Source organism: Hydra vulgaris, chromosome 01 (genome assembly GCF_038396675.1).
Source record: "Hydra vulgaris chromosome 01, alternate assembly HydraT2T_AEP".
NCBI lineage: Eukaryota > Metazoa > Cnidaria > Hydrozoa > Anthoathecata > Hydridae > Hydra > Hydra vulgaris.
The window spans coordinates 72,091,278-72,113,726 of NC_088920.1; the positions used below are offsets into that span (position 1 = coordinate 72,091,278).

The following is a 22,449-nucleotide window of genomic DNA, read 5'->3' on the forward strand; positions in this document are numbered from 1 at the left end:
TTTGTTTGACACACTTCATCTTCTTAAATGTTTGCGTAACAACTGGATTTCTGAAAAGTGTCAAATGTTATCTCTTGACAATAAAACCATTGGTTCCTTTTCTGATGTCAAAAGCCTATCTCATTATGAAAAAGATAACATTTTGAAATCAGTTCGTATATCCCATGCTGTTTTTTATCCTTCTAGACTTCAACTACAGAATGTGCAACATGTTTTAAAAATATTTAATGAGAAAGTAGTAGCTGCTTTGAAACTAAAAGGAGCTCATGAAACTTTTATTCAGCAGGTTTTAGATTGGTGGAATATTGTTAACGTTTCATGATAGCTGCTGGAAGCATTAGTTTTTAGTTGGTTTTGATTACGTCTTGCTTCGTGAGCTACAAAGTGTCAGAATTGAAGGAGAATTTTCTGTTTACAGACAATAAACAGGGGCAAATGCTTTTATGGCAGCTGGGAATGTTTTTTCTGCTTTTGAAAAACGTTAACTCGATTTGCTACAACGTTTCTTGAATTAGGACAACTCAATAAAAAAGATCACACGAGTGACGGCCCAATCAGCTTTGAAGATGTGACATCAATTGAAACTTGCATTTATGATGTGAGTCTTTTAGAAACTGAAGAGAGCTCTGCTGCCTATGTGGCAGGAGAGAAAAATGTGAGGATGAACCTATACTAACAAAAGAAGCTAAAGACTTTATTGAAGAGGTTTGACGAGGATATTTGACAGTTCCTCACGAGTGTACTTATCAGCTAGTTAGATGTGGGTTGTGCTTGGTGAAAAAAACTAAACACAGAGCATGTTATAGAAAAAGATTTATAAACATTTCTGTCTATAATATTTACATATGATTTTGCTTTATCATCAAAAAATCTTTATAGGCGTTCGGCTAATGTACTTTTGCATGGAATTCAGAATTTGGAAAAAGACCAAGCAAAAAATACATGTCTTTATAAGGCAAAAGGCATTATTTAGGCACGCCTTGTAATATTTATTTATAGATAGACTTTATTAGCATATTGATAATTTGCTTATAAGGGTTTTATATACTGACTTTATATATAAAATAAGTTAAAAAAATATTTCACATTATTATATAATCTCCTAGAGAATATTTGTTTTTTTTTTGCAGGTAAACTTTCAAAAGTTTTTATGAGTTTTTATTCTTTTCAAAAAGGTTCTCTTTTTAATTAATTTTTACTTTGTTATTAAGTTTTTAATAATACTAAATTCACTGTAAATTTATTTTAAGAATATTGGTTTTACGAAACATTTTTTGGTCAAATCTAATTTTATAAGCGAAGTCAGAAAATAGAGTTTGCGCGTCCTGTCATATAGTAGGTCTTTGGAAAAACCATAATCAAATTTTTTAAATGGAATTTTGAAAAGAAGCACCCCCCCCCCCCTAAGTTGATTTTTCAGATTTTTTTTCAGTGACAGTTGGCCAAAGTTTTGAATAATTTCTAACCAATTATCGAAAAGTCACTTTAGCCGTCATTAGAGAAGGCGGAAGCGCAGTCAAGGGGAGGGGGAATGTTATTTACAGAGATTTAATAAAAAATGCTAGTTTATTGGGGATTTATTCTTTTTCAGGAGCATCTTTAATTTTAGCAGCACCACGAACACGACCGGTACGACGAGCAGCAATGAGACCGACTTTACGAACAGCAGGAGTATCGCGAGCAACAGTAGAGGGGAAGCCAATGTGTTAGTGATTACCACCACCGTGAGGATGTTCAACAGGCTATGAAAAAAAGAAGTATACAGTATAGAAGTTGTACTGGAAGTAAATTTTTTAAAGTTCAATAAATTTTTTATAAAATCTTATATCTTGAGTAATAAAACCCTAAAATCAAAACATAAAAAAGACTTAAAAAAAGAATGAAATATTGTGAATTTTGTTATTCCTTTAATTTAAAGCTTTTATAAAAACTCACGTTCATGCAAACACCACGAACAATTGGCCAGCAGTTTCTTTTTGCCTTATATTTATGATAAGCACGACCAGCCTTCAAAATAGGTTTATCGATACGACCACCTCCAGCAACAATACCAATTGATGCTCTATTGAAAGAAGGAATGGCTTTTTTAACACCAGATGGCAATTTGACACGCGTAACATTGCTTGACTTATTCTAACACGACTTCACTTATTCTATGGTAAATCTTAATAAAATATTGCAATAACTTTCATAAAATTACAATACAATAACTTTCATAAAATAGTATATAATATTGTGAAAAGATGTTTTTATTTCAACAAAAAGCTTGAGAATAGTAACATTGCAGTGTAATTTTTATTTGTTTTAAACTTTAGAAGTACTTTAAACCATAATAATTATTATATAATTAAATAATTAAAACATGTCAAGATTTTTTTTTTTAAACCCTAATAAGGTACTCAAAACAAATTTTTTTTTAAATAATAATTAATTTTATGTATTTCTAAAGCAATAACTTCTAATAACTTAAAAATAAAATCTCATGAGTATTCAAATCTAATGCAATAAAAGTGAAACTGATGTTTTTTTTAAACTTTTAACATAAAACTACATAAAAGAATAAAATTTTATTTATAATAACCAAAGAATAGCAAATAAAGTTTATCTTATTATTTTTACTTTTTTTATTTACAACTGATGTGTATTTACAAAATATCAAATACTTGTAAAGAATGTAATCATGGAAAAACAAAATGTTCATCATCTCTGCTAACATTATTAACAGTTAGTATTTTATTCTATGCAGTATGTAATCATATAATATAATTATAGTATTATTTCAATTAAAAACCATGTTTTTAAATAGTTTTTAAAATTATTTCAAAATTAGTTATCATGATTATGTAATAGAATAAAATTATTATTATAAAAAAAAAAAGAAAATGTTTAGATTAAGTTTGCCAGATCCATTTTTTTCTCTGTAAATTTGTTAGAAAAATTATGAACAGCAGAAACATAAAAGTCTGAGCTTACCAAGAATGTAATTGATAAATACCTTATAAAATATATATTCAGATTTAAAACTTAAAACTTTCAATTCAAACTTTATTATATAATTTTCATTGTATTTTTGCGACCATTGAAAATCTGTAACCATATATTAAAAAATTCATATATTAAACAGTTGAACTGAAAAAGGTTGAAAACAATAAGTTTCAAAAAACATTAATTAGCATACTTTTAAGCAAAAACAAAAATTTTTCAATTTGTCTGCTCTAAAAAAATTAGAAAAAAAACCTTAAATAAAATGTACTCCATATTTACAAATTTTATCAATAGTTTCATTATGTAATTTTTGGTATAACCAATAAAAACAAGTGTTCTTTTTTAAATTTCTGTGAATATCTCTTGTTTATTAATATAAAAACAGATATGTGTCATGTTTTATTTTGATGTAATATTAATAATTTTTTTGAAAACTTGCTTCTTCAAATGTAAAAGCTAATTTTGATGAAGTTATTTTTATTACAAGAATTGCCATAATTCACCTTTATTTGGTTAAATTTTTTGACTTTAATACTCAGTAAAGTTTTAATGTTCAGTGAAAAAACAAATATCGCTTTTTTTGTTAAATTTTCCAATAGATTATTATCCAATTTATTATTCAAATTATTTCCATTAGATTAATATCCAATTTTCATCCTATATAGTATATATAAAGAAAAATATTGATGTACGCCTTATCAGCCTTCTCAAATTTAGGTTGAACACTAACTTCTTCAGGGTTCGTAGATTTATATGGAACATGTAAGCTAGTTTGGCAAAACATCTGTAAATATTTTCTTTTTCCAAAATTTTAAATGTTAAACTGTTTATAATTAACAAGTTGGTATAAAGATGCAGTAACGAGCTTAGAACAACCTCTGCCTCAGCTTAAAATTTATTTGCATATTTTAAGTACTTTACCAGTAGTCTGGTGCAATTGCATGTAAACTTTGTATCAAGCATGTTTATAGAACACGGACATTATATTTGATGAGAAACACACTCTTGCAAAATTGCACACATGCTAATTTAAGTGAAATATTTCAAGAGTTTATACATACAAAACACATTTTATAGTAGCAAAAATATTCATAGCATGACAACTTATTTTGTTCTTTTTTTTGATAATTTTATTGTCTTTTTTTTATTACTCTTTTTTCATTGAAACGTTTGATCTTAACCACTTAGTTTAGTTTTAGAAAATTTTTTTTTTTTCAATTACTGCAATACAAAAAACGCCACAATCATTTGCGATAATCCACTTTTATTTATGCCATAATCCACTTTTATTTGGTTAACTTATTTGACTTCAATACTTTTTCTTGCTTTTAATGTCAGTGTTTATATGTAACTGTAAAAAAATTACTGTTTTATAGACTAACATAAATATCACTTCTTTTGTTAAATTTTCAAATATTTTATAACTTAATGTAGACTGCCAAAATTTTTTTAAATTTTTAATGGTTTAACACGATGTTTTATTAAAGTTACGTGATAAAAAAATACATCAGCCTCCTCCAAACTATGGTTGAAACAAAATCTCCGCAGAGCCCATATATTAACATTGAACATGTAAGCTAGTTTTGCAATTAGTACAAATTTTCTTTTTAAAAAACTCTAATTTTCAACTCTTTATAATAAACATGTAAATCAATTTATAAAGTTCACCAAATAAACTTCACCAGTAGTCACGTAAAACTGCATTTAAAAACTTTGTATGCACAAGTGCTTCACTATTAGTCTCGTACAACATACTTATATAAACTACGTATTTGAGAATGCTTTAAGGCCAAGAGCATATTTTAAGAGAAACAAATTTGTAGATTTTTTCAAATTTACTTCAACACATTTTTTTTTCGTTTCTTATAATTAACAAAAGATAAAATCTTCATCACCAAGATAAACTTTATTGAAATTTTTACGAGTGAAAATTCTCTTTTACAAATAGATTTTGATATACAAATTTGTACGAATAGATTTACTCTGAAGAGTACTAAAATAAAATGAATTTCCTGTGTTGATAGTAACACGTGACTTGTATTATAAACATAGTATATCATTACTTTGAAATCTATTTCAAAAATCTGTGTTTTGATTTTAATTATATTTTTCAACAAAATCGCACTTGCCTCTCTCTTTTAAAATCAGCGAATCAGATTGCTCATTTTTCTGCCTATTCTAAGCCTGTATAGGGTTTCAAAATATGCAAGGCGGAAGCGCAGTCAAGGGGAGGGGGAATGTTATTTACGGAGATATAATAAAAAATGCTTCAAGTCTATTGGGGATTTATTCTTTTTCAGGAGCATCTTTAATTTTAGCAGCACCACGAACACGACCGGTACGACGAGCAGCAATGAGACCGACTTTACGACCAGCAGGAGTATCGCGAGCAACAGTAGATGGGAAACCAATGTGTTGGTGATTACCACCACCGTGAGGATGTTCAACAGGCTATGAAAAAAAGAAGTATACAGTATAGAAGTTGTACTGGAAGTAAATTTTTTAAAGTTCAATAAATTTTTTATAAAATCTTATATCTTGAGTAATAAAACCCTAAAATCAAAACATAAAAAAGACTTAAAAAAAGAATGAAATATTGTGAATTTTGTTATTCCTTTAATTTAAAGCTTTTATAAAAACTCACGTTCATGCAAACACCACGAACAATTGGCCAGCAGTTTCTTTTTGCCTTATATTTATGATAAGCACGACCAGCCTTCAAAATAGGTTTATCGATACGACCACCTCCAGCAACAATACCAATTGATGCTCTATTGAAAGAAGGAATGGCTTTTTTAACACCAGATGGCAATTTGACACGCGTAACATTGCTTTCTTTGTTGTGTGATACTACAGTGGCATAATCACCAGAAGCACGAGCCAACTTTCCACGATCACCAGATTTCTCCTCAAGGTTACATACAATTGTTCCTTCTGGCATAACTCCAACTGGTAAAACATTACCAATTGTTAATGCAGCTAAACAAAATAAAAACAAGAACCTGTCAAAAATGAAAATTCAACAAATTTATGATTATATAGTTAGGGCTGAAAATCATGGCTTGTGTTCGTGAACGGCTCGACAAGAGCTCGTTCATGTTCGGCTCGAATGGTAAACGAGCCGAACAAAAAATTAGGCTTGTTCATTAAACAAGCCGAGCTTGAACATCATAGGCTTGTTCATATAGGTTCGATTAAAGCTCGAATATATATATATTTATATTATAATAATATATATGTAATAAATAAAATTGTAATACTATATATATTAGTATACAATAAAAATATAGTGTATAACATTAAGTTTGAACATTGAACTATTAGATTTGTGGGATCTTACTTCATTATATTGTTTATTTGCATGTTTAATAGACTGTAAGATTGTTTATGTTGTTTGTTGATTTGGACTTGCATTATTTACAGACGAGCCTTTAACGAACAATTTTTTTTTACTAAATGAGCTTTAAACTAACAGGTTACAATAATTATTTCGAGTTTTAAACCAGTCGTGCTCGAGCAACATGTAAAACGAGCCGAGCCCAAATACTATTCCTTAACGAGCCAAGCACGAACAAAGAATCTCATGTTCGAAACAAGCTCGAGCCGGAACGCTCTTAATATGTAAATGAGCCAAGCCCTTGCAAGCTTGGCTTGTTCGGCTCGATTTACAGGCCTATATATAGTGGTATAATAATATTCATTAAAAATAGTAACAGTCTGTTTGGTAAAACATAGATTATAAGAACTCCATTTAAAAATAAAGATTTAATATAATTAAATAATGCTATAAAATTGGTTAACTACATAACTGAAAAAGAAACTTTTAGCCATAATAGTTCAATGATAAATGAATTATATTCTTAAATATTTTGTTAAATATTTAACAATCTTTAATAACTCAATAAAAATAAATAAATATTGAAATGATAAATTGTTGTTAGAATACCATGTGCCTATTAAGGTTTATTATAATAGTAACCATTAAGTTTTTAATAGTTTAAATTTATATACATAATATTAAATAATTCATATAAAACTTTATATTCAACTTATAATTTATCAAACTATTAACTTTTAATACCAAAATGATCAAATTTATTTAAAAAATTTATTTACTATTAATTTATTGAAAATTTGTTGAAATAATTTGTTTGTAAAACAAACTTTTAAATTATTCACACTTTTGAAATCTAAAATAAGCGAAGTATTGAACAAAATGATTAAATTTAGCGATACTTTTAGAAGCCACCAATTTAACATCTGAAAAAAAAATTTGGATTTATAAATATTAAGTACTTCATTCTTTAAAACCAGTGAAATCTTAATACTTTAACTTCAGTCACTTTTGGTCACGCAGGTCACTAAACAATAAAAACAACATATGCACATACATACAACAATTAGCAGAAGTGTTGTGAAACGTTGATTGTGAAAAATGTATGTGAACACATCACAAAATAAATAAATTTAATAGCACCACACTGATATAATTTTAGAGTAGTCTAGATGTTAAATGTAGTTTAGCTCTAGTGCACCCAAATCACTGGTTTCATAGTTACATAAAAATGTTTTACAAGCTATACATTTAATATATCCTATTGTCAAAATGTGACAATAAAAACCTTAGAAAATTACCAACAAGTCCAGTTTGCAAAAGCTAGTAATATTTCATATGACTTCACTTATTCTATGGTAAGTCTTAATAAAATATTGCAATAACTTTCATAAAATTACAATACAATAACTTATTTAAAATAGTAAATAATATTGTGAAAAGATGTCTTTATTTCAACAAAAAGCTTGAAAATAGTAACATTGTAATGTAATTTTTATTTGTTTTAAACTTTAGAACTAGACTTTTTTTGTGTGAAACCATAATAATTTTCAAGATTTTTTTTAACCCTAATAAAGTACTCAAAACAAATTTTTTTTTTAAATATTTAATTTTATGTATTTCGAAAGCAATAAATTCTAATAACTTAAAAATAAAATCTCATGAGTATTCAAATGCAATAAAAGTGAAACTGATATTTTTTAAACTTTTAACATAAAACTACATAAAAGAATAAAATTTTATTTATAATAACCAAAGAATTGCAAATAAAGTTTATCTTATTATTTTTACTTTTTTTATTTACAACTGATGTGTATTTACAAAATATCAAATACTAGTAAAGAATGTAATCATATAAAAAAAAAAAAAACATGTTTTTAAATAGTTTTTAAAATTATTTCAAAATTAGTTATCTTGATTATGTAATAGAATAAAATTATTATACATATAAAAAAAAAAAAGAAAATGTTTAGATTAAGTTTGCCAGATCAATTTTTTTTCTCTGTAAATTTGTTAGAAAAATTATGAACAGCAGAAACTGTTCATAATTTTTCTAACAAATTTACAGAGCTTACCAAGAATGTAATCGATAAATGGCTACCTTATAAAATATATGTTCAGATTTAAAACTAAAAACTTTTAATTTACACTTTATTATATAATTTTTATTGTATTTTTGCAACAATTAAAAATCTGTAACCATATATTAAAAAATTCATATATTAAAAAATTACTTAACTAAAAGCTTTTAACGATCAACAAAAATAAACCAAAGTATTAGCAAATAGTAAACTTTTATAAGAGAAAACAGTTGAACTGAAAAAGATTGAAAACAATAAGTTTCAAAAAACATTAATTAGCATACTTTTAAGCAAAAACAAAAATTTTTCAATTTTGTTTTGAAGTTGAATAAACTAAGCTTTTTTGAGTTATTTTTGTTTGACAAAATTCAAAAAATAATTCGAAAGTATATCAATAAACTCACTAAGTTATATAATTTAAAAACGATTTTAATAACAATTCAGTACAGCAGCTTTTTACAACATTAAAATCTAAACATTGGTTCCCAAAACGATGCGAGATCACACAAAACAAAACGAAATTTATTACAAAAAAACTGGAATACAAAAGATTTACCCTGACAGGGTTTATGGCAGCTTTAGAAATGCATTTTCCCTGAATATTCCCTGATTTTCATCTGATTTCAAGTACTTTTTGTCTTAGTTCGGGTGGTGAAAAGTATATAATTTTCCTTGTTATTGTTGGAGGATATAATACTTTTGCAACTGAATCCATGTTCCCCTAACGTTTTTATTAAAATTTTTTAAAGAATTGAATACTTCATCTTAATTAATTGATAGCAATCTATTAAATGAAGGTTTTTAAGTAACTAAAAGTAGTTTAATAAGGAAACAAAACCATAAAATAAAAAAACAAAACCATAAAAAAAAAATATAAAAACCATATAAGTCCAATAAATATAAAAAATATATTCTCAAAAATAACAATTCGTATCTATCATATAATCTTATACAAAACTAAAAATCATTTACTGAGTTTTCCCTGATTTTAAAGATTTTCAAAAGAAGATCACTGAATTTTCCAGGTATTCCCTGATTTTTCAAAATTAAAAACTTTTCCCTGAGTGCCATGAACTTTGCCTGAATGCTATTCAAAATTTTCTAGTAACCTGGACACTTTTATACATTATTTGACTGCATTTGCTATTTTGTTTAGACGACAAATTGTTTTAGACGAGTAAGCAGATCTTTGCTTGATCTTATAACTTTCACTGTTAAGGCAAATATGCTTCTGTTTGCTTTATTGATATTGACTAATTAAGTAGATTATGAGTAGTTAAGTAAACTAGTTATATACACCTTTAGGCAGTCGCACATGGTATTCTAATAATAAATGGTAATCTTGAGTATAAATCTCAGCGTATATTTTACCTTTAGTATATATAATACATTAGATTAATAAATAAAATAACAGGCTATTAAAATGTAGACTTTCATATACTACCAATTAAGAAATAAGATAAATTTACGTATTAAAAAAGTTAAAGGTTTATAGTTTGTAATAACTTAAGAATTTTTAAATACTTTAACCAGCATAATTACACATTACAAACCTTTTTTTCCACAATATACAAACTGGCCGGTGTGCATTCCTTCAGTAGCAATAAATAGTTCTTTTCTTAGCTTAAACTTATAAGGGTCCCTGAAAACTACAACAGCGAGTGGAGCACCTCGTCCGGAATCATGAACAATATCTCTAACGACTCCTTTTATATAACCATTTCTTTCAGCAAAATCTAGTGCTCGTAATTTAGCTGCCCCTTTTCGCTTGTGAGTGTGAGCTCTGAAGACACTTCCTGCACCTTTTCGCTGACCTCTTATCACACGACCCATGCTAAAAATACCAAACAATATATTTACTTCTCTGCTGGCAAACACCAAGTATATAATTAAAATACAATCACTATCAAATTAAAGATCTATATATCCATTTCTTATAATAATATCACAAATAATAAACATTAAATACGTTGGATACAACAAGATAAAATAAAGGCAAACACTGACACTCAGCGTTGTCTTCGGATTTAGAAAAGAATCGGATTTAGGCCATTATGAACTTTTTAGTGACGCGTTTTAAAAACTAACCTCTTCTGATCGTCTAAGTATTTATGACTTTTAGGCGAGATTAGGAAAATAAAATTTTGTTGGGGGAAGTCCCATAAACATAAATTTTAAAGCACAACAGAAATAAAATAATTTATTAGTTCCCAGTGGGCACAAAAGAGATATTTTAAAATATCAAACTTATAAAATCATTTTTTAGTCGTCCAAAATATGTCTTATGCCCACTGGGTTTAATAAGTGACCGGGGCTCCGACTAAAAATGCGAAATTGCAAACCCAGCCCCGGTAAAATTATAAGGGGTTATAAAATTTAGAATGGGTTGATAGTCGGGACTAGAAAAAAATTTATAACACTTGCCCAGAGGTTAGGTTTGAACAACGGATTTTTTGTTTCTGAGGCAAATGCGCTATTATATTATTATATACTATAGATATGTTTGGTTTGGTTTATTCATGGTAAACAAAATGTACAAATTGTTGACAAAGAGCGGCACGCCAGGCCTTTCTGTTATGAAAATACAGTTTTTCGATTTCAGCTAAAGTGAAGATTCTGGAGCAGAGAAAGTTCGTATTTAAAAATCTTCAAGTTCTTTGCATCAACCGCATTTTAGATTAAAGAATTCCATAATTTTAAAACACTGTTGATGAGAAGTTGTTTCTATTAGCGCGAACGTACAAACTATGCAGTGTGCGCCATAATGCAGATATTCGACCTCAAAAACCCTTCTCGAGCCTGCCAAGCATTCGTTTTCCAGCTGATGCAGCCGCGCAAACTTGTTTTTTAACTTTTAGATTGCTAGTCATAAAAATGCCTAGGTCTTGTTTAGATGACGTGTATGATAGCTAATGCAGTTGGCCAACCAAGTTATTCATTGTATAAATTGCAGTCAATTTTTGTTGTTGCTGCTTTTATGAACTCATGGTTCGATTCGATAACTCCGATAATTTTACAGTCATCTGCATACATTTTAAAGTGGTGTTGTATTTTGTCTGGCAAATTTTTATTGTAGATAAAGTAAAGGAGTGGTCCAAGTACAGATCCTTGTGGCACACTACACGCTAGAGACTGTTTTTTTAATCAAATTTATTGTTACCAATGGTTACACGTTGTAGACGGTCTGTTAGCCAGCTCTTGATCCATTTGTGCAAGTTGTCCGGCACTCCATAAGATTTCAGCCTTTGGAACAGACGACGGTGCGGAACTTTGTCAAATGCTTAGCAAAGTCTGTGCGTATGATATATGTTGGGCAGCCTTTGCGGGAAGCTTCAGTCAGATGTCGCAAGTTTCGAGTAGGTTTGTGACGCAACCTTTTCTTTTTTGAAACCTGTGTTGAGCAGAACTGATGAGTTTATTTGTTCAAGTGGTCAGTAATGTGTCTGTGTTTTCCAAGGCTTTCAATTATCTTGCAAGTGACAGAAGTGCGTGAGATAAGTCAATAGATTGAGGGGTTCGGCTTGCAGCCTTTTTTGAAGATAGGAGTAATTTCGGCTTTCTTCCATTAAAACGGTACTTCTCCAACTTTAAGCAATTTAGAGAATATAATGCTTAGTGGGATAGCAAAGCCTGCAGCACAGTATTTCAGGTCGCGTGGGTGAATGCCGTCGAAGCATTTGGTTGGGGTGTTTATGCTTGTGTAACGAGGGATGAATGTTGGAATAGGCCCTTTTGGCTCAATTTTGAAAACTGATTGAAATATTCGTTAAGTGTGTTGCAGATTACTTTAGGATCTGTTGTAGTTTAATTATTAGTTGTTTTAAGTTGACAGATGCGGTTGTGTGTTTCTTGTTTGCTTTTGACGTACGAGTTGCATTTGTCAGAGGCAGTGATTATTGAGTTTATTATTTCATCGAGCGTTGAGTCGTTTAGGTCATGAGGGCGGTAGAGACAGCCTATTAAAATAAACTTCTTGTGAAATTTTAATTTAATCCAGATTTGCTTGATAGTGGTGCGGTTGAGTTGGTCAATTTTGGTAAAGGAAAAATCAAGGCTTTCCTTTGTGTAAAAGGTCACTCCTCTTCCTCTTCCGATTCTGTTTTTATTGAATAGTCGGTACCCTCCCTATTTTGTGTCGGTGATGTGTCGGTGAACCAAGTTTTGGCAATCAAAATTATGTGTGGTTGGAGTAATGTGTCTATTGAGGTAATTTTATAAATTCATTGATAAATTTTGAATTTCATAGTAAAATATTTTAGTGTTCAAAAATGACCATATAAAGTTTAACCCCCCCCCTCAATTTGAGGGGGTTGAGAATTTTAGCTGGTCATAATTTTTGAACGCTCAGAAATTATGCTATGAATTTAAAATTTATCGATGAATATAAGTCTAGTTAAAAGTAGTACAAGAAATCTTGTCAACAATCAAAAAGGGGTCAGTCAGAGAAAAATAGGTATTAAGTTTGGTTTAAATCAATCGACAATTGGTCGTCAGTTAAAAAAAATGAATATTAAATATAGAAAACGTGAAAAGACTCCAAAATACACTATAGAACAACAAATAAAGGCAAAGAAAAGAAGCAGGAATCTAGTTAACCAACTCTATTACACAAAACCGCTTCTAGTCATCGATGACAAAAAATACTTTTGTTTTGCAGGGGACAACATGCCTAGAAATTCTGGATACTACACAAACAACAAAAAGACATGCCCAGAAAGTGTTCGTTTTATAGGAAAAGAGAAATTCCCCAAAAAATTATTAATGTGGATAGCCATATCTGACCGTGGTATGTCCGAGCCATTGTTTCGCACTTCCAAGGCTGCAGCGATCAATTCATCAATCTATATTAATGAATGTTTAGAAAAACGATTTCTTCCATTTATTCACAAGTATCATGGAGACTTTAACTATTTATTTTGGGCAGATTTAGCAAGTTCTCATTATTCTAAAGATTCTCTAAATTGGATGGACCAAATATGTCTATTACGTTGATATAGAATCCAATCCCCCAAATGTGCCTCAAACACGACCAATTGAAAATTTTTAGGGACTTTTGGCACAGAAGGTTTACGAGGGAGATTGGCAAGCTTCAACAGAGCAAGTTTTGATTGATCGCATTAAACTAAAACTACAAGAAATTGATTTAAACTTTTTACAGTCGCATATGAAAGGCGTCAGAGCAAAATTGAGATCAATTGCAGATGGTGGTTTTTTTTCATATAAAAAATAATATATTTTTATTAAAAGATAAATGCTTTATTTAAAAAAATATAATAGTAGTTTGTTTTTTTATTTATAAATAAGTTATTGACGTTTTTATTTTGTCCGATAACTTCCGCATCACCCGTTATTCGATTTTTCAAAGTCGAATAGTTTCGACTTTTAGTCAAAGTCGATAACAACTCCAATAATAAGTTTTTAATGTTTTAATTTTTATTAAGAATTATAGGGCGACGACAATTTGATATGCTTTAGAGCGCTGTAACCACAAAAACGGCATTTAATAAATACATGCCAGCTCGTACAAATCCCTGCACAACTGTAAAAGCAAATGTTACAAAGACCTTTCCTGAAATATAACTAATGTTCAAACACATGTGGCTATTGAAATAATGTATTTCAAGCATATGTGGCTATGAAAATAGCCGTTTTATTTGTCAGCTAAAATGGATGCTGAAGGGACATGCAAGAAAGAAATGCTGAAAAAATTGAAAAATCTTTATGCCGTTGAAGCTACAAAAACTCGTGAAGATGGGATGTGAACAAATCTTCACGTTTTCCAAACTGTTGGCGCATTTTTCGCTTAACCTGTATCCATAGATTTTCAATGTTTTTAGTGTGTGTTTCGTTATCAAGAGGTTCAAAGAAACTTTGTTCATGGTTGACAACTGCATAGGAATAAATCTAATGATGTAAGTTTTGTATTCTGGCATAAGATGTCCATCCATCTGAAACAATATGCGTTCCAGCCAAAATAAACTGCAATATAAGATTTTTGAGAGTTTCTGTAGTTTGATCTGTAACTTCGACCAAAAAATATTTTCGAGACACTCTCTCAACACCGCCTAGCACCCAATGACCTTGGCGCCACTGTCCGCGATGGTGTTTTCAAAAAAATTTCATTTCATCAATTTTAAAAATAATTGGCGTGCCATCAGCGTTGATTCCTCTAATGACTAAAGGGTTTGTCTCTAGATCAACTTCGCAAACGTCTCTGCAAAAGCTTGCCCAATCTGCAAATGTATTGGGAGAAGCTTTCATATCGGCTCCATGTTGGATTTGGCTCACTGGCATATTATGACTCCAACAATATATGTAAGTTATTAATGTTTGAAGAGAATCATCTCTTACACTTTTCCGCTTGCCGCATTTCTTGCAATTCCAGCGGCATCCATCTTTTGCATCTTTATAGGTATTTAAACCAAACTGAATATTGCAATTTTTGCAAAATACAATGTTTTTAATCAATCTGCGTTTAGCTAACCACTGTAAAGCAGACATCGGCTGTAGAATGCTAAATATATATATATATATATATATATATATATATATATATATATATATATATATATATATATACGTAAAAACAAAACAAAAGTTTTTGTAATGGTTTGTTTACACTTTTTGTTTGCATTTAAGGCTGATGATTGCTTTTAGGCATAAAACTTTAAGTCTCGCTAATTACTTGTTTTTATTCAACTAAATAATATATATATATATATATATATATATATATATATATATATATATATATATATATATATATATATATATATATATATATATATATATATATATATATATATATATATATATATATATATATATATATATATATACTTAAAGCTCTATTATTTAATAATATTGAGCACTGTAACACGTACTAGTCTTTGATTTATTACATCACAATACTTAGAATTGAATAAATTATATAATTTATATAAATATGTGTGTATACAGCGGTCGCCAAAAATTAAAGACCACTCATTTTTTAGTTGGTTTCTTAATCTTTAAATTAAAATTAAGAAGATTCTAATTGACATATTAAATTTTTTTTTTTAATATCTTGTTCAGGGTTGTTATCTGTCAAATATGTCTGAGACATATTTTCTGCCGACATAAAATATGTCCCACATATTTTCTATCGACATATTTTGACATAATTTTATGTCTGAATTATTTTCTGCTGACATAAAATATGTCAGACATATTTTCTATCGACATATTTTGACATAATTTTATGTCTGAATTCTTTTCTGCTGACATAAAATATGTCAGACATATTTTCTGTCAACATATTTTAACATAATTTTATGTCTGAATTATTTTCTGCTGACATAAAATATGTCAGACATATTTTCTGTCGACATATTTTGACATATTTTTATGTCTGAATTATTTTCTGCTGACATAAAATATGTCAGACATATTTTCTATCGACATATTTTGACATAATTTTATGTCTTTGCAATCAATTATGCTTCATAAAACTTTTACTTTAAACCCTATAAGCAAACAACCGTTGTTTCATAAAGGTCTTTTTCTGCCCTTTTTAGCGATGTATCATTTGATAGTATTGACTAATATTGGCATTTATTGACTTATTTATTAATTATGACTTATTTATTGATTATGACTAATATTGACATTGATAGTATTGACTAATATTGACTAGTATTGAGGCATCATTTGATAGTATTTGATAGTATTGATTAGTATTGGCGCTTTCCCTTATTAGAATGTAAAAACCATCTCAAGCTGAGTTTTTTATTACTGAAAGTGGTTTTTATTAGTATGACTAAACTTAAAGTATTTCTTTGATTAAAATAATAATAAAAAAAAAAACTTTTACAGTTATTTTTAATTATTAGTTGATCCTGAAATAGATTTCATTATGAAAAATTGAATTCAAAAGATTTCAAAAAAACGGTTCACAGAATTTCAAAAAATTCGTGCCAAATTAAATTCATTTAAGCTGAAGAATTTGAAATATTTCACAAAAGTTATATTCAGCTCATTAAATTCATATTAAGAAGACTAACCGGTAATAATTTATAACTAATTACGAATAATATACTTTTAGTTATAATAGTTATGATTTATTTAACAAAAAAATAATTGACAATTGCATTATAACAGCATAATTAACTGCCATAAACTTGCATAAATGTTTTGAGTGAAATATATATTGGAATAATTATTTTTTTTCGTTTTCCTTACGATTTAAAGTCAAAAATGAAGAATAATTTATTGAATGAATCAACTATTAGTTAAAAATAACTAAAAATGTTTTTTTTTAAATATTATTTTAATCAAGAGAATAATTTTAAGTTTAGTCATATTAATAAAAACCATTTTCAGTAATAAAACTCAGCTTGAGATGGTTTTTACATTCTAATAAGGGAAATCGCCAATACTAATCCATACTAATTAATACTATCAAATACTATCAAATACTATCAAATACTATTAAAATTAGGGGTATTTGGGGTAAAGTCCCTAATATTGTCGAAAAAAAAGTTGTTCAAAAGTATGTCAACCTGAGTCTCAAAAGAAGCGTATTTTCATAGAGATTTTAAAGATGTTATTCGTTTGTAATAAAAATAAGTATTTTTTGTATTATTGCTGAAAAACATTTTCTTGACATTTTTTTAAGAGTCTTTAGCATTTTTTCAGATAATTTATTTGCCAAAAAATTTTAAGGAAAAATTTTTATATTTTCTAAAATCTCTATACTATCTTCTAAAATACGCTTTTTTTGAGACCCAAGTTAACATACTTTTGAACAACTTTTTTTTTGACAATATTAGGGACTTTACCCCAAATATTAAAGATCTGAACCCAAATATCTTTACAACTTGACGTGATGGTAAAAAATGAGTTGCATATTTGAAATCAAAATGAGAAATGCAACCCAAAAAACAAATTGTTTGCTCGGCACCAAAAAAAAATTTTTTTTTTTATTGACCTTTAATTATAATTGATTGCCATAAAGCAACAAATTTGTTAAACTATTTTTACTTAACTCTGTAAATTAAGTTGAAATGCGCAACAAATTTGTTAGATTGATTTTTTCTTCAAGAATAATTCAGATATAAAATTATGTCAAAATATGTCCATAGAAAATATATCTTACATATTTTATGTCAGCAGAAAATAATTCAGACATAAAAATATGTCAAAATATGTCGATAGAAAATATGTCTGACATATTTTATGTCAACAGAAAATAATTCAGACATAAAATTATGTCAAAATATGTCGACAAAAAATATGTCTGACATATTTTTTGTCAGCAGAAAATAATTCAGACATAAAATTATGTCAAAATATGTCGACAGAAAATATGTCTGACATATTTTATGTCAGCAGAAAATAATTCAGGCATAAAATTATTTCAAAATATGTCGACAGAAAATATGTCTGACATACTTTATGTCAGCAGAAAAGAATTCAGACATAAAATTATGTCAAAATATGTCGATAGAAAATATGTCTGACATATTTTATGTCAGCAGAAAATAATTCAGACATAAAATTATGTCAAAATATGTCAATGGAAAATATGTCTGACATATTTTATGTCAGCAGAAAATAATTCAGACATAAAACTATGTCAAAATATGTCAATCGAAAATATGTGGGACATATTTTATGTCGGCAGAAAATATGTCTGAAAATATGTCGACAGATCTGCCAGACATATTATGTCGTAACAACTCTGAATCTTGTTAATTAAAACATACGGATTAAAGTGGTATAATTTTTTTAATCTAATTTTAATTAAATAGCGTTTAACTTATTAAAAAACTGATGAGTACTTATAAATCTTCTTTAAATAGATTGGACAAAATTTAACGACCACTTTCAAATCTTTAACTTGCACTTATTAAAAATAATAATCCATTATTTTTTTTAACTGTCTTAATTGCTTATTACGTTGGCTATAAAATAAAATGTCGAAACCTGAGTTTCGATATCAAATAAACATTTATTTTTTGAATTGCAATAAGGATATAAAAATATTGCAAAAATGCGTGCAAAGATCGAAGAAAAAGACAGATACGCGGCTCTTGTATTAAAAGAAGAAGGCTATAGCATCAGAAAAATAGCAGAAAAGCTCGGAAGGTCTCACTCTTGCATTATTAACATAATTCAACGATACAAAGAGACCCGGTCAATTAATGATCGTCATAGGACTGGACGCAATAAAATTTCAAATGACCGTGATGTTCGCTCGTTAGTGAGATTAATGAAAGAAAACAGACAAGCATCATCTACAGACTTGTCTACGAAATGGATACTGTCAAATGGTCTGAAAGCAAACCCTAGAACTAAATTATTTATGGCGTGCTGCTGCAAAAAAACCACGCTTAAATAAAAAACAAAAATTTGCCGGGAAAGAGTGGTACAAACTACATAAAAATTGGTCAACAGATCAGTGGAGCCGTGTGGCCTTTAGTGATGAAATGAACGTTGAGGTAGACAACAGAAAAGGTCGCGTAATGTTGCGTAGACTTCCAAGCGAACGGTTCGATGAATCATGCATTTTGAAACGAACAAAACAAGGCAGTGGTTCAATAGACATTTGGGCCTGTATGAGTGCCTGTGGAGTTGGCGTTTTTCATTTATTCGATGGTAGACTCAACAAAGAAAGGTACTTCGAAATTTTGGAAAACTCGCTTATTCCTAGCATTGATTTATGGCAGTTGCAAGATGGATTTATTTTCCAGCAAGATAATGCGCCGTGTCATAAAGCGCATGTTGTTAGCGATTGGTTCAATTCTAATAAAATACAAGTGCTTCCATGGCCTGCCAATAGTCTAGACTTGAATCCAATAGAGAATTTATGGTTGTGGCTTGATCACAAGCTTGGTAAAGAACAACTTTACAATTTGGAAGATTTGAAATCTTCTATCTCTCATCATTTGAAAAATGTGCCTGATGAAGTAATCAAAACTTTAATGAATTCAATGCCAGAACGAGTACAAGAGTGCTTGAAAAGAAATGGAGGAACAACACGTTTCTAAATTATTTTTTTATTGCTTTTTGAAATATTTTTGAAACTGGTCTTAAAATTTTGTCCAATTTTTTTCCCATTTATATTTTTTACTAGTCAGTTTTTTAACATTATTTTGTAAAAAAATTATAAATTCTTTTATAATAAATATAAAATACAATAAAAATTCTTTCTAAAAATGTTTTTCTTTTTTTGATACCTTTTTCCAAAATAAAATTATACTAAGGTTAAAAATAAATTTGAAAAAAAAAGAGTGGTCTTTAATTTTTGGCCACCGCTGTATATATATATATATATATATATATATATATATATATATATATATATATATATATATATATATATATATATATATAGAGAGAGAGAGAGAGAGAGAGAGAGAGAGAGAGAGAGAGAGAGAGAGAGAGAGAGAGAGAGAAAGAGAGAGAAGGACCTACACATATATTGTATGACAATGTAAATAATATGCACACAAATTTAATGCATACAAATAAAACATTCAAAAAACCTTTTTAGTCTATTATATGCATTTTATTCATTCATATGATTAATGTAATTAGATGTAAATGAATAAAATCCATATAATAGACTAAAAAGGTTATATATATAAACAAGACAAAAGTAGTGTTGGGTGAACTTTATATTTATTCAGAGAAAAAAATTTAATACTTAGATCTGTAAACAATTACACATCAAAATAAGATTACTTTAAATTAAAAGGTAAATATTTAATTGCCACGTTCAGATCTTAAAAAAAGATTTAAAAGAATATAAACAAACCACGTTATTGTCAGTTAGATAAATGTTGCACAGAATCACAGATTTTTATATACTAAAACATTTTTATAATTTAAGTATCAGTTCTATTCAGTTTATCCTTATAGCTATTTTATTATATTAAAAATATACAAATGATGACTACTAAATATTGAATATATTGTTGCTACACAAAAAAACTATTTGTATCTAATAGATAATAGATACTATCTATAAGCCGTTACATCTGTAAATTTGTAATGTTTGTAATTTGCAATGCGCACGGCACATTTAAACGACAATATTTCAGCTGTTCAGGGATCACGAAACGCGAAGTTTATTTTAAAAACAGAAGTAGGAAATATACTTTAGTGGTCTAGTTTAGTGAAAATCACGCGGTGATTTAACTAATCTTGAAGCGCTATTATGATTTTTAAATTATTATGCACATAAATTAATAGCCGGGACAAGAAAAAGTCAATGATTTTATTTCTCATTGTCTTATTACCGAGGATCGTAAATTCATATTTTTTTCCATCTTCTCGTTCTACTACTGATTTGTTAACGGAAATAACTTATAGGTTTTATCGTGCATTAGTTAGAGGTGGAGAGGTTAAGGCTATCGCTTTTTTAATTTACATTAACGATCTTCCAGAAATTCTCACATTTAAGGTGGCATTGTTTGCTGATGATTTATTCTTATTTTGATAAGAAGCTAACACTCTTTAATTGCTTGGAGAGTGAATATGAGTTTGAGAAGGATCTCACTTCTGCTACAGCATGGGGCTCTCAGTGGCTGGAAAACTTTAACTCAGATAAAACTCTATTTTTTTCAGCTAATGGCTATTGCAGTAATCTAGATCTTCCTATATTTATGAACGGTAATGTTATCGATGAGTAATCTAACCTTAATTTTCTAAGATTAACTCTTACTCCCGATCTTTTTTAGAAACCATATATCAAATCAATAGCAAAATTAACATCTCCTAAGGTTGCATCTCTTTATCGTCTTTGACAATTTCTTATTCTAGATTCTATTCTTTATCTCCATAAATCTCAAGTGTATGTAATACTGTATGTAATGTATGTAAAAATGTATGTAATACTTGTATGGAATACTGTTGGGCAGGATCTTAGAATAATGCTTTTTCTCTTTTAGACAAGGTGCAAAAACGCATTGTAAACATAGTTGGACCTGCTCTTGCAGCCAACCTCCAACAATTATCTATTTGTCGTAATGTTGCTTCTCTTTCTCTTTTCTATAAATACTCTAATGGGCACTGCTTTAAAGAGCTAGCGTCTCTTGTGCCATCTACTAAAATTCATTTTTGTGTTACTCGTCATTCAATTGTCTCATTCTTTTACTTTTACTGTTTCTAAGTGCGACAAAAAATTTTATTCGTCTAGTTTTTTTCCTCGAAATGAGTTCTTTGGAATTTGTTTCCTTCATTTTGATTTCCAGATTCATATAATTTGCAATCCTCTTAGTCATCTGTCAACCTTTATCTTGCTCTATAAACTTCATCTTTTTTCTTCCAATAACCTCCAACTCTAAATGCTTGCAGCCTTGTTCAAAGTAAAGATGTCAACAAAAAAATTTTTTTCACAAGAATATATAACACATACTAAGAAATTAATAGATGTTTACAAAAATATTAAAAAAATGAAATAAACTAAAAAGTAATATCATAAATAATTTTTAGAGAATGTGGTTTGTGATATTTTATTACTAATAATTTTGTTTAAACTTTATTTCTAATTAATTACTGAATAAATTAGAATCAATAGATTGTGTTTTAGTTTTTGATTGGTCTAAACTTTATTTTAATTCTAATTCATCTTTAACAAAGCTGCAAGCATCAACTGTTAAGATAGGAGTTACTAGAAAATAAAGAATAGAGTTAAAGAGCATGGAAACAGTTGTCAGAAGACTTGAAAAGCTGTTGATTGTATGAGTCAGGAAAACACAAAGAGGCGAGAGAGTTCAAAAGGGTTTAAGTTCAGGAAGAAAAAGTTTTTAGAGCATGTAGGGAGAGATACAGTAAAATAATGCAACTTTGCTAAATAAGACAAGTCATGCGAGAACGAGTTTTGGTTGATGGAGACAAAAGATCCTTTGAGCAGAAATCATAATAGCATTTGTTAAAAAGAAAAAAAGATGCAACCAATGATTTTTTATTTTTTGTTTTTTTTATTTATTCAAAATAAGTTTTACAATATAAGAATGAATAAAATACGTATAGTCAGAATAACAATTTTGTTAACGTTACAAC

General features: G+C 28.6%; 1 protein-coding gene and 1 long non-coding RNA gene across 2 annotated transcripts; both read right to left on the reverse strand.

The window, feature by feature from the left end:
- Positions 1 to 1,562: 1,562 nt before the first annotated feature.
- On the reverse strand, positions 1,563 to 2,201 carry LOC136075583 (uncharacterized). Its single transcript, XR_010636028.1, has 2 exons — positions 1,936 to 2,201; positions 1,563 to 1,742 (listed from the first exon to the last, which is right to left on the reverse strand). It is a non-coding gene; the product is annotated as an uncharacterized LOC136075583 (long non-coding RNA).
- A 3,052-nt stretch (positions 2,202 to 5,253) lies between these two features.
- LOC100207178 (large ribosomal subunit protein uL2) lies at positions 5,254 to 10,512 on the reverse strand. Its single transcript, XM_065789108.1, has 4 exons — positions 10,408 to 10,512; positions 9,954 to 10,234; positions 5,630 to 5,964; positions 5,254 to 5,436 (listed from the first exon to the last, which is right to left on the reverse strand). Exons 2-4 carry the CDS (start codon positions 10,231 to 10,233, stop codon positions 5,272 to 5,274), a joined length of 780 nt encoding a protein of 259 aa, XP_065645180.1. The 5' UTR covers position 10,234; positions 10,408 to 10,512; the 3' UTR covers positions 5,254 to 5,271.
- Between the last annotated feature and the right edge of the window lie 11,937 nt (positions 10,513 to 22,449).

Coding starts and splice junctions, on each gene's coding strand:
- LOC100207178 (XM_065789108.1), bottom strand. CDS start 10,233: ATGGGTCGTGTGATAAGAGGTCAGCGAAAAGGTGCAGGAAGTGTCTTC. Junction 5,965..9,953: donor TGTATATTGTGGAAAAAAAG/GTTTGTAATGTG, acceptor TATTTTGTTTAG/CTGCATTAACAATTGGTAAT. Junction 5,437..5,629: donor TTCGTGGTGTTTGCATGAAC/GTGAGTTTTTAT, acceptor TTTTTTTCATAG/CCTGTTGAACATCCTCACGG.